At 42.3% G+C, this 13974-nt stretch overlaps 2 protein-coding genes across 3 annotated transcripts in view; one reads left to right on the top strand and one right to left on the bottom strand.

Annotated features, from left to right (window-relative positions):
• Window positions 1-13974, top strand: part of cadm2a (cell adhesion molecule 2a) — a 508011-nt gene that overhangs the window by 255661 nt on the left and 238376 nt on the right. The gene's annotated exons all lie outside the window — the stretch shown is intronic.
• Window positions 824-2610, bottom strand: LOC141299725 (CD209 antigen-like protein A). Its single transcript, XM_073830109.1, has 4 exons — window positions 2468-2610; window positions 2218-2345; window positions 1979-2085; window positions 824-1867 (listed from the first exon to the last, which is right to left on the bottom strand). Exons 1-4 carry the CDS (start codon window positions 2520-2522, stop codon window positions 1708-1710), a joined length of 450 nt encoding a protein of 149 aa, XP_073686210.1. The 5' UTR covers window positions 2523-2610; the 3' UTR covers window positions 824-1707.

Genomic DNA, 13974 nt, shown 5'->3' on the forward strand with positions numbered 1-13974 from the left:
TTTTTGAGGAAAACATTCCAGGATTCCAGGATTATTCCTTGGCTGGGATCATATATAGCCCTTTAAAGCTGTACTGAAACTGTAATTTGGACCCTCAATCCGTTGGCCACCACCAAAGATCACTATGTGGAGAAAAATCCTGTAATGTTTTCCTCAAAAACCTTAATTTATTTTCGACTGAAGAAAGAAAGACATAACCATCTTGGATGACATGAAAAGTAAACATTTGTATTTCCCTTGCAGGCTTGATGTTTGTATGCTTTTGAGAAAATGCAATTTTAGTGTGTTGCAATAACGGATGCATATGGATAAAATGCTAGACAGCTGTCTATATAAAAATAACCATAAGAACTCATGACTTGAGTAACAAGCTGATGCAATCAAAACCCAAATTTATTTAGCCAGTAACAGAGGGGGGATGGGTGATAATGTTTATGGTCTGTGATTTCTTAGGTAATTCTGATTAGAAGAAATACCTTTTAGCCAAAGAAACACAATACACATACTAGAACAGAGCAACTGATGGCATCAGGCTGGACTGCAGGATCTAGAAATTCTTGTGTCTTCAGGACAGATGTGATAGAAGATACACTATTGAATCATTTTACTGAACTCGAGTTCACACTGCTGCTGTTCTGAAGAACTGTTACATTAGTTCATGACCAACTTCCTGATTATGACATATGAGTTTTCATGCTGTTCTTCCGTATCAGTATAGCGAGCAAATGTGAGAGGAGGAATCAGGTTAGAGAAAAAGTAGTATCTTTATTCAGACTCATGGTCCATCCAAAAGAAAAGAAAATACTAACACAATAATACAAATACAAACAAATACAAATACAAAAAGAAAAAAAACAAAACAGACATACATTAATAATGACTCGTCCTGAGAGATCCTGAGAGATTCTCCTTAAAGTCCTATAATAGCATGAGAGGAACGTAACAAACAAAAAAAAGTCAATTGGTCTGTAGTTTAAAAGAGAAATCCCTCCATATAAAACATGCTGTGAATAGACATGTTTCATGGTATATGATACTTTACTAACAACTTCTCTTGGATCCATGGTTCTCCAGGTTCCATTTCCCATGATTCATCAGTGTTTATATTGCCATAAATACTCTCTCACATTTCAGTCACTGTAAACCAGTTGTTAAATGATAGATGCTGATGCTGCTCTGTAGTCGTTAGTTTTTTTAGACTTTACTCTCAGCAGATGAGTCTAAAGTGTGAGAAAGTATGTCAAAAAACGTGTGAAGTCTAGCATGTTTATACCATTTCATTTGCATAGCGACTGTAAGTCAAAAAAGTAATAGTCTTGATTAAGTGTAAAGATAGTTGTTAAAATTAAAAATGTTGGTGTTGCTCACTTCAGCACTTTATTACTTTTCACCAAATAATAATTAGTTGAAATTGTTTTGAAAATCTGTACCAAACGATCATCAGCAATATTACAGCAGTCATTTTCAATACAGTCAATAGACAGATGTTGTAGATAAATGTTGCAAGATGGCAACAAGTATTTCTTTTTGATCAGGAATGTTCAGCATCCTGAAGACTTCAGCTGATTTGCTGGTTAAGGTGTGTATATCAGGATGGGAATAGGGTTATTATCATTAGCTAAAAATAAGAAACCAATCCAATTATTTTTATTTTCAATTATATCATCCATTATGAAAGTTTTATCGACTTGGGTTGCCAAAAAGAACCTAGGACTGTATGTGAGGTAAAATACTCTTCTCACAGATCCACTGATAAGCATCATCACATGCAACATCAATCCACCCTATTAATTCAGGGAGGTATGTTAAATAAGTAACAGCACAATTTTCTCTTATTTCTCCATTGGGCTCTCCAGATGCCCAGATCCTGCAACAACAGATCAGCATTAGATGTTCATTGCTGCATTCTGTGTGATATGATACTGACTGTGAGAATCAATTATTGCATAATAATCAGTTCAATTCAGTGATTTCTCACCCAGAGGTCAGTGTGCTGCCATCAACCCATTTCCATGTTCCCTCCACATCAATGTCAGTCACACCAATCCAGAATCCTCTTTTATCAGTAATTTTCCTAACAAAATCCTAAACAGATTAAACAATTACATATATCATATATCATAAACTATATCATAAACCAACAATATACACATAACATTTGACCATCTCCCACTTAGCAGCTTAACACCACAAACACACACAGTATCTCTCACTCACTTGTTTCTGTCTGTTGTTTATGATGATCATATCTGCTTCTCTATTCAAACAGTATTCTCTGCTCTCAGTCCAGTTCTTTGCCTCACTGGATATGTAGAAGCAACTAGATTGATAGTAAATCCATTCATCTGTAAACAACAAGATCAAGTATTAGCACTTTGTTCCCATTCCCTGACTGTAACTTGTAGCAGATAGTTTACTTGAGGATTATAGAATACATACAGTAGATACAAAGAATGAAGAAACGTACCCTCTGCACAAAGAAGTGCAAGTTGATTTATTAGCTGGTCTCCCTTGTTCGACATATCTCGCTCTTCTGTGAGGTTGGTGATCTTGGTTAGTAGCTTGCGTGTCTCTTCTGTGTAGATTGTGTTGTTTGTACGGATGTGGACACACAGCACTATGACTGCAGTCAGCAGAAGAACACACAGCAGCACCAAACACACTATAGCTGCTCTGTAGTTTCTGATCTTCACTGAGTCACTTCCTGAAGATGACAGACATGAAGAAATGTTCTTTAATTTCTACAGACAATACTGAATGTGTGTTTGTATTTGTACCTGTGTGTTGAGGTGTTTGTTGTCTCTTGTTGCGTCTGTCCTTATCCTTTGTTCCATTATTAATTATATTGGCATAAACAGGCTGAGACATTTCATAGGCTTATCCAAAGTAATGTAGGTTGTAGATGCTGTCTGTGTGTTTCTACTCTATGGTTCTCTGCTTTTTTAAACTCTAATTTTAGTAGGTGAGGCCAATGTGGGGCAAAGTACATATGTAAGATCATGTGACATCCTGTTGGTTCATACCAATTAACATGCATAATAATTTGTATGTGTTCTGGTGACAATATGATTGAATGTATGAGAGATGAAGATAAATGTATGAGACTTGAGAGAAAAGTTTTTTAGGAGTTGATGTAAGTAGTGGAATAAACTAATTAGAGGTCAGTGTGTAAAGTTTGTTCTTCATCTGTGGGTAAGTTCATTGATAAAGGTCAAACAATAAACTGTAGGGTTTAAACCTTTGTATCTTTAGGACAGATGAGACATTGTTGGTCCTTCAGAAGCCACTGCAATATACAATATCTCACAAAGGTGAGTACACCCCTCACATTTCAGCAACCATTTTAGTATATCTTCTCAAGAGACAATACTATAGAAATGAAACTTGGATATATTTTAGAGTAGTCACTGTGCAGCTTGTATAGCAGTATAGACTTACTGTCCTCTGACAACTCAACATACAGCCATTATTGTCAAAATAGCTGGCAACAAAAGTAAGTACACCCTAAGTGATAACAGCAGTATGTTGTTTAACCATGCAAAGCCACATGTCCTATACATCATGTTTATGTTTTTGTCTGCTTGACAGAACCATACAAAGTTGTGTATCTTGTATTAGAGCAGTGCGAATTTGGTGCTTTAAGTACAATTCTCTCATACTGACCACTGGATCTTCAGCATGGCATCTGATGGCAAAGAACTTTCAGAGGATTTGAGAATTAGAATGGTTGCTCTCTACAAAGATGGTCAAGGCTACGAGAGGTTCAGTAACAACCTGAAACTGAGTTACACTACAGAGACTGTAAGATAAACTTGTTTGGCTTAGATGGTGTCCTGCATGTGTGGCAATGCCTTGGTGAGAAGTACCAAGAAAATTGTGTCTTGCCGACAGTCAAGCATGGTGGTGGTAGCATCATGATCTGAGGCTGCATGAGTGCTGCTGGTACTGGGGAGCTGCATTTTATTGAGAGAAATATGGATTCCATTATGTACTGTACATTCTGAAGCAGATCATGATGCCTTCCCTCCAGAAACTAGGCTGAACAGCAGTTTTCCAACATGATAACAATTTCAAACATACCACCAGGATGACAGCTGCCTTGCTAAGGAAGCTGAAGGTAAAGGTGATGGGGTGGCCAAGTATGTCTCCAGACCTGAACCCTATTAAGTACCTGTGGGGCATCCTCAAGCATAAGGTGGAGAAGCACCATGTGTCTAACGTCCAGCAGCTCTGTGAGGAGTTGAGGAGGATCCTAGCAACAACCTGTGCAGCTCTGGTCAATTCCATGGCCAGGATGATTAAGGCAGTGCCAGATAACAATTGTGCTAACACAAAATATTGACACTTTGGACAAGTTCACTTGGGTGTACTCACTTTTGTTGCCAGCTATTTTGACAATAATGACTGTATGTTAAGTAATTTTCAGGGGACAGTAAATCTGTACTGCTATATAAGCTGCACATTGACTACTCTAAAATATATCAAAGTTTTTTTATATAGTTTTGTCCCTTGAGAAGATATGCTAAAACGTTGCTAAAATGTGAGGGGCTGTATATTCCCATTTGTTTTATTTTTTTAACTGTATCATTACAATGAAAACTGCACACTTTACAACTATATTGTATGTGTATAATAAATAAATAAACAACCACAGTGGTTTGAAAAAAAAAAAAACACTTTTGTGTGCAGAACTGCTTCCTTCTGCCATGTTCAAATCTGAAGTTGACAGTTTAACAACTGAGCCTAAGCCTCCGTTACTAATTTGACTACGTCAATATAGAACTAGTAATGAAGGAACGTTGAGTTGCTTTGAATTGAACTGTATTATTGTATTAAAAGCTAGTGGTATCATGTTTAGCAGAGTATTTTAGAGAGAGATGGACTGAGTGTGTGTGATTACCTGCATCTGATACAGCATTCATTCTTAAGATCAACCTAATATTCAAAATAAAACATTCATTTAAATGTCAGCTGAAGAAAGTGATATCTTTGTCGTACTATCCTTTCAACTGTTAAGAAGATTTCCCATGATAATGCTGGTTGATGCATTTGTTTGGTTGTCTTGACATAGCTTCCTTGTTTCATCCCCTTTCAGCATAAAAGTTTTTACTAATGACTCACATGTAAAGACAGTATCTTGTTGCATCTAATGGTGTAACAGTATAACTAAAATCACTATAACGAACACACACACACACACACACACACACACACACACACCATTTCTCAATACCAGTACTTTAATTAAACACTACTTATACTTACATAAAATAATATTGATTGAACAGTTACAGTCAATCTCTGAAAATGTCAAAGCAAATTTTTAAATAGATTAAAATATATTTATTAACAAACCACATATTTGAAGTCTAAACAACTACATTTGCACCTAAAAACCTCATTCTGGGACAAAACAACATTTGTATTTCTATAATTATAGCAGTCTTGGTAGGGTTGGGTATTAATTGAATTTTATCGATTCCTAGTTTCAAAAGAAGTCAAACATTTAGATGTCAAACATATTTATTCTGTCTTTTTTTTTTCTTTTTTTTTTTAAAGTATTCTGTTGCAGCTGAATAACATTAGCAAAAATCAGCAGCCTATAGAACACTACAAGGCCTACAAAACGAACTTTTGCCTATGGCTTTAACAAAAATAGCACAGCAAAAACAACTAAACTAATATGAAATTCAAACTTGGGTTAAACTTGGGTCTCAAAAAAAAAAATCCTAGGGCCATATGAGAGGTAAAATACTTTTCTCACAGATCCACTGATAAGTGCCATCACATTTAACATCAAGCCACCCTATTAATTCAGAGAGCTTTTTTAAATAAGTCACAGCACAGTTCTCTAATTTTCCTCCATTTGGCTCTTTTATTTGTCCACTGGATGCCCAGAACCTGCAACAACAGATCAGCATTAGATGTTCAGTGCTGCTTTCCGTGTGATATGACACTGACCATGAGAATCATTTATTGCATCAGTTCAATTCAGTGATTTCTCACCCAGAGGTCAGTATGCTGCCATCAACCCATTTCCATCTGCCCTCTTCATCACTGTCAGTTGCACCAATCCAAAATTCTCTTTTATCAGTAATGTTCTGAATAAAATTCTACACATTTAAAACAATTACACATTTATATCATAAACTGACAATATACACATTACATCTGACCATCTCCCTCTTAGCAGCTAAACATCACAAACACAGTATTTCTCACTCACGTGTTCCTGTCTGTTGTTTATGATGATCAGATCTGCTCCTCTCTTTAGACAGTCATCTATGCTCTCATTCCAGTTCTTTGATTCATTGGACATGTAAAAACAACTGAATTTATAGTAAATCCATTCATCTGTAAACAACAAGTTCAAGCACTTTATTCCCATTTACTCTCACCTGCCTGAAACGTCTAGCGGATAGTTTACTCGATGATTATAGAATATATACATAGATACAAAGAATGAAGAAACTTACCCTCTGTACAAAGATGTGAAAGTTGATTTATTAGCCGGTCTCCCTTGTATGACAGATTTCCATTCTTTATTATTAGCTCGTCTCTCTTTTCTGTGCAGTTAACCTTCGGGAACGTCGAGCTGCGTAGTGCGTCACTACGCTTTGGGAACGCCCCCAGCGTGCCCACGCTCTGAATCACGTGTGTAATCAGTCCAATAGAGAATCGCGTGTGACGTCACGGACGGGGTGATGTCAGGAACCAGGAAGCTATAAAGCACATGCGGTGAATGCAGCCGGCAGCTTCTGCCTTTCAGTCGCGCTCTGTGTGTTTGTCTGTCCGTCAACACTGTTTTTCGAAGCCAGTTTGCTTCACTTTTATTTGAGTGTTGACTTAGATAGAGAAATGGGCGATAGCAAGCAATTTAAACGTTGTGTTCCTCCGTGCCAGCGTTACATTACGGCCGAGGACACACACACTCAGTGTGTGGCTTGCTTGGGAGCGAGGCATGCCCAGTCAGCCTTCGAGGAGGCTGACTGTGTGCATTGCTTGCGGCTTCCTCTCCGCACGCTTCGCTCCCGGAGGGCTCTTTTTGAGGAAGGAGTCCTCACTAGCGTTCCCCGCGGATCAGGTCCCGCTTCTGCTGAGGCAGAGCGGCGCTTGCATTCGTGGGGATCGCAACTGGATTTGGTATCGAGTTTGGAGACGGCCGAGCCCCTTTCTCCATCCTCCTCTGCCAGATCCATGCCCCTCTCTGGTGTAGAAGCCCGCACGTCGGTTTCTTCTCGCCAGGAGGAGCACTCGCCGCTACGTTTATCTTCCTCCGAGGAGGGAGATATGGAATTAGGCGAGCAGGCTGGTTCCACGCCCTCCCAGCCAGTCGAGTATGAGGAGTTAGTGGAGGTGGTCACCCGGGCCGTAGCCAAACTTAATATTAGTTGGCCAGACGTGGTGACCGGGGAACAGAAACAAACAAAGTTAGATGAGAGGTTTCTGCGTCCCAAAGCCCAACCTCCACGCCGGGGTCTGCCATTTTTCCCCGACTCCAGGGCATCCGCATACTAAACTATATAGACGACTGGCTTATACTAGCACAGTCAAGAGAGATGGCGGTTCGACATCGAGATGTCGTTCTCGCCCATATGAAGTCTCTGGGGTTAAGACTGAACGCCAAGAAAAGTGTTCTTTCTCCAGTTCAGAGAACCACTTATCTCGGAGTAGTTTGGGACTCGATCACGATGCGGGCACAAATGTCTCCCGCTCGGATAGAATCGATCGTTCACACAGTCGAGAGAGTCAAAGAAGGCCGATCACTCACTGTAAAGCAGTTTCAAGTTCTGCTGGGTCTCATGGCAGCCGCGTCCAACGTGATCCCTTTTGGCCTGCTGCATATGAGACCTTTACAGAGGTGGCTCAGAACCAAAGGGTTTTCCCCGAGTGGCAACCCATTCCGTTTGATCAAGGTCACGCGGCGCTGCCTTCGTGCCCTGAACATTTGGAAGAAATCCTGGTTTCTGTCCCAAGGCCCGGTATTGGGAGCTCGATGTCGTCGTGTAACGCTAACGACAGATGCTTCCCTCACCGGTTGGGGAGCGGTCATGAGTGGCCGCTCAGCCCAAGGTCTGTGGAACGAGCACCATCTCAATTGGCACATCAATTGCCTGGAAATGCGTGCTGTGTTTTTAGCTCTAAAACACTTTCTACCAGACCTCAAAGGTCACCATGTGTTAGTTTGCACCGACAACACATCCGTGGTCGCTTACATCAACCATCAGGGGGGTCTGCGGTCGCGCCCCTTGAACAAGCTGGTGCACCAGATCCTCCTGTGGTCCCCAGGGAAACTCCTCTCACATAGAGCAGTTTACATCCCTGGACATCTCAATGTGGGAGCAGACGTCCTGTCGAGGCAGGGGCTGAGGCCCGGGGAATGGAGACTCCACACAGATGTGGTGGAAGTCTTATGGAAAAAGTTTGGGAAAGCCCAAGTTGATCTTTTTGCGAGCCAGGAGACAACACATCCCCTGGGACTGGGCGCTATGGTTCAGACGTGGCCGAGGCTTCGCCTGTACGCCTTTCCCCCGATCGCTCTGCTCCCCGGAGTTCTGGACAGAGTGCGCCAGGACGGGATTCGCCTCCTCTTGGTGGCTCCGTTCTGGCCGGGTCGAGTGTGGTTCTCAGACCTGACTTCTCTCCTAGACGGCCCGCCATGGGAAATTCCGATCAGGAGAGATCTCCTCTCACAGGCAGGAGGTGCGATCCTGCACCCCCGCCCAGAGCTGTGGAAGTTGTGGGCGTGGCCCCTGAGGGGGCACAGCTCCTAGCTTCCGGTCTCTCAACCAAGGTTGTTGAGACTATTCTCCAATCCAGAGCTCCCTCCACGAGAAAAATGTACACCGGGAAGTGGAATATGTTTGTCTTATGGTGCAAGCAGCACCAAGTTGACCCAGTTCACTGCCCAGTAGGTTCAGTGCTGGACTTCTTGCAAGCCCGCCTTACGGCCGGTAATGCGCATTCTACACTGAAGGGCTACGTGGCGGCCATAGATGCTTTCCATGCTCCCTTCAGTACTATCTCCCTTGGGAGACTTCCCCTGGTGTCACGGTTTCTCCGCGGTGCACTGAGGCTGAGGGCCCCGGTGTGCTCACGCGTCCCTATGTGGGACCTGGCCGTGGTATTAGAGGCTCTTTGCAACCCTCCGTTTGAGCCTATTGAAGAGATTTCGGACAGGCTTTTGTCCTTTAAGACTGCCTTTTTGTTGGCGATTTCCTCTCTAAAGAGAGTTGGTGACTTACAGGCCCTCTCAGTGACCCCTTCATTTTTGGACTTTGCCCCTGGGATGGTCAAAGCGTTCCTGCACCCAAAACCGGGTTACTTACCCAAGGTGCCGTCAACAGTACCACGGCCTGTAGTGCTCCAGGCCTTCTGTCCTCCCCCATTTTCGGGACCAGAACAGCAGAAGCTTAACTGTATGTGTCTAGTGCGAGCACTGGACACATACGTCCACAGAGCTGCCCTGTGGAGGAAGACAGACCAGTTATTTGTATGTTTTGGTCCTCGCAATAAAAGTCTTCCAGCTTCTAAGCTGACTTTAAGTCGGTGGATCTCGGATGCCATTTCAATCTCCTATAAGTCCTCTGGTCTTCCCTCTCCGATGGAAACCAAGGCTCACTCGATCCGCAAAGTTGCGGCGTCTAAAGCTTTCATGTCAGGGGTTTCCCTGCAAGATATATGTAATGCTGCGGGATGGTCCACGCCGCTCACATTTGTCAGATTCTATGAATTGGATCTCCCCAATACTCCGGGCTCTGTTGCCCTTCTCTCTGACGCTCCTACCACTAGTAGAGCTGTTTAATCTTGTGTTGCTCCAGCTTTCGATGTTTTAGACTCCTTGAGGCTACTTTCGCCTTACAACTGATTCGGGCTACTTTCGCCCTCTCTCTGCAACAGCTGAGGCCATGTTCCCCTGCTCTAATAGCAGCTATGACTCCGGGCTACTTTCGCCCGTTTACGAGTGGGCCGAGGCCGCTCGTTTCACTCGGGCTACTTTCGCCCCATTTCTAAGACTGTTGAGACCGCACTCTCATGCTTAATAGCAACTACTACTCCGGGCTACTTTCGCCCTTCTACGAGTAAGGCTGAGGCCTCTCGTTTCACTCGGGCTACTTCCGCCCTTCTCTTTAGGTGGCTGGAGCAATCACTATAGGCTGCTTTCACCTTTCTATAAGCGGGCTACTTTCGCCCTTTTTACCCTGGTGGGCTAAGGCCCCTTCTCCTAACTCGGGCTACTTTCGCCCTTTTACCATGGGCTACTTTCGCCCTTTACCCTGGTGGGCTAAGGCCCCCTCTCTTACCACGGGCTACTTTCGCCCTTTTTACCCTGGTGGGCTGAGGCCCCCTCTTCTAACTCGGGCTACTTTCGCCCTTTTGTCACGGGCTACTTTCGCCCTTTTATCTCGGGCTACTTTCGCCCTTTTACGAATGAGGCTGAGGCCCTCGTTTCACTCGGGCTACTTTCGCCCTACTCCTAAGATGGCTGAGGCCGCACTTTCATACTTAATAGCAACAAATACTCTGGGCTACTTTCGCCCTTTTACCACGGGCTACTTTCACCCTTTTATCTCGGGCTACTTTCGCCGTTTTACGAGTGAGGCTGAGGCCCTCGTTTCACTCGGGCTACTTTCGCCCTACTCCTAAGACGGCTAAGGCCGCACTTTACTCAGGGCTGCTTTCGCCCTTTCTCTCCACCTGCTCCACACACACAGAGCAGGGCTTGGAATTCTGGCGGCGTGGGCATTTCGTTCCCAAAGCGTAGTCACGCAGCTCGACGTTCCCGAAGGGGAACGCCTCGGGTTTCGTATGAAACCCTAGTTCTTCTAGGAAACGAGACGCTGCGTCGCCTACCACAATTCTGGCATCCCTGCAGTGCTCCTGGTGGCAGAAGCGGCCGGCTGCATTCACCGCATGTGCTTTATAGCTTCCTGGTTCCTGACTGGACCCCGTCTGTGACATCACACGCGATTCTCTATTGGACTAATTACACACGTGATTCAGAGCGTGGGCATGCTGGGGGCATTCCCAAAGCGTAGTGACGCAGCGTCTCGTTCCCTAGAGGAACTAGGGTTTCATACGAAACCCGAGGCGTTTGTTTGGATGTGGAAACACAGCACTATGACTGCAGTCAGCAGAAGAACACACAGCAGCACCAAACACACTACAGCTGCTCTGGAGCTTCTGCTCTTCATTGAATTGCTTCCTGAAGATGACAGACATGAAGAAATGTTTCTTAATTTCTACAGAAAATACTGAATGTGTGTTTGTATTTCTACCTGTGTGTTGAGCTGTTGTCTTTTGTTGTGCCTGTCCTTATCCTTTGTTCCATTATTGATTATATCGGCATAAACAGGCTGAGACATTTCATAGGCTTATCCAAAGTAATGTAGGTTGTGGATTCTGTCTGTGTGTTTCTACTCTGCAGTTCTCTGCTTTTTGACTCTAATTTTAGTAGGTGAAGCCATTGTGGGGCAAAGTATGTTGAGGGAAAAGATCATGTGACATCCTGTGGTTTATAGTATTCATACTCAAGTTATCATTTGTATGTGTTGTGGTGACAATATGATTAAATGTAGCAGCCATTTTCAGATTAGCACATGAGAGAAAAGCATTTCATACACAGCATCTATACTGATTTCAGTGTTATATTTAGCAGATTCTGGCAAATATATTAGGTCATTTTGGTATTCCATGCAAGAGCAGTATGATAGTATGACATTTCAAACACAGCATATGAGCTTTCAGAAGCCACAGCAATGCAACGTCTCACACATCTCTGTGGCAATAGTTAATGACCAACTTCTAGATTATGGCCGGCAAGGTGTTAAACAAGCTTCTGTTATGTTCTTCTTTCCCATACAGTTCTCACACAGTTATTAGGAAAATATATACTGTGTCGTGTAACTGCCCTTTATGCAAAACAGACTTTACACACTGACCTCAGATCAGTTTTGTGAACATGTACAAACTGGAACATCTAATCAAAGAAATGAATGTTATTACCTGTTTGCTCTGGTGGTTGGTGTGTGTTTGGCTCTGTCCTTATGTCATGATCTCTCACATGATCTGCACTCTCATAGATATCCACTGTCATCTCAACTTTCTCGGTCTTCATTCCCTCAGTCTCTGTCCCGATGGCATCGTCATAAATATCATCAGACATTTTTTACTTTCTAACTATCAAACATTAAACCATCTAGTACCTTGTTCCAGTGTAGATGTGTTTAAGTAGTCAGCGTGTCTTTGTTAACACCAGTGGGAAACTGAAGTTGTGGTCAAAGTGTGAAAACAAAAAATGACATCTGACACTTGAGTTCAAACCACCTTTAAAGTGAATCTAGAAACTTCCATAAAATGAGTTTTTTAGCAATATTTTAACTGTAAACTGTGTAGTTATAATGACAACTATTTGTCTTTACAACTGTATTGTGTGTATGTGTGTGTGTGTGTGGGGGGGGGGGGGGGTATATTTAATATCATATAATATCAAAATATGTATACCGAACCAATAGAAACACTGGAGAATTTGAAGGATGTTCATTAACATTCCTCGACAGGTCATCACAATGACCAGGTTCTTCTCATTTGCTAAATGTTTACAAGAAAACACAACAGCTTCAAGCACACTGCAGCTTCCTGAATTCACTTCCTGAACACAGCAGACTTGAAGTTCAGTCTGTCTCTCACCATTATTACAGGCCGCAAACCACGTGACAGGTACAGAACTGCCAGACACATTCTCACATTCTCCCCGCCCGCCCACATTATCGAGTGCACTCATTCAATCCCATAATGCACTGCAATAAGTTGTGTACAACTGATGTACATTCAGCAGCTAGCTGCTAGAAAAAGCTATGAGAGTCACACTGGAAGAAGACCATTTTAAAATGATCTTCTCCCAGATCCAATTAAAAGCATCAACCCACCTTGACTTTCTGCAGTACTCCAGAATATGAAACCTTTTGTGTCTTCAGGACAGATGTGACAGAGGAGACACTATTGAAGCATCTGACTGAACTCTTGAGTTCAGCGTCTCATCACACACTGCCATTAGTTCATGACCAGCTTCCTGATTGTGACAGACATGGTGGTATATGAGCTTTCGTGTTGTCGTTCTTCCTCGTATTAGATTAGCATTGACAGAACAAATCTGAGAGGAGGAATCAGCAATCATAAATTCATAGATTCTCCAGAAACCTTACATTTGCTTGGTTATTGTCTTCAGAGTCCTATATTAGCATGAGAGGAATACAACAAACGCACTGTAGGTGCTCTGGAGCTTTACTTCCTCTTTTATTCTGAATATTTAATGATGTCAAACCTCTCTAATGCAGGTCACAGTCTATTTTACTCTTTACACTACTCGGTTGTGCTCTTCAAGAGATCCAAACCTCTACAGGTGTGATTCTTAAGAAACACTTTAAAACTCCAGTTCCAGGTCTGACACTGACCTTTTTTTTTTTTTTTTTTTTTTTTTTTTTTTTTAATACAGTTGTTAAAAACGTAAAAGTCAGAGTGATAAGGACATGATGTGAAAGTAGTGACTAATTGCACACAAACTATTGATCTGAGATGAAATATTTTATTACAGGTAGCTCATAACTCATGCTGCTTCTGTCTTTTAAACAATGACTCTTCTTTGAACCTTGGACAAACAGATTCTCAGGTTTTACTGCAGCAAAGAAGACAATAACTTTAATGAACTTTAATGAAGCACTAATTCAGATACATCAAGACTGTGGATATTGAATATGCAACACATAGTCAATGTGGATCACTCTTTAGCCAGGTTTAATAAAGCTAGGCCCAGAACAGCATAGGCATGATTGAGAGTTGCGAAATCTATTAGACATATTTCAATAAAACTGTTAAGTGTGTTTTATGCAATAATTTCTAAACAGGAAAATGTACAGTTGTAAATATAAACAAACATAAAGTACTGTATGGTTACATTTTAGTCCACTTTAGACA

This window comes from Garra rufa, chromosome 23, assembly GCF_049309525.1.
Source record: "Garra rufa chromosome 23, GarRuf1.0, whole genome shotgun sequence".
Lineage (NCBI taxonomy): Eukaryota > Metazoa > Chordata > Actinopteri > Cypriniformes > Cyprinidae > Garra > Garra rufa.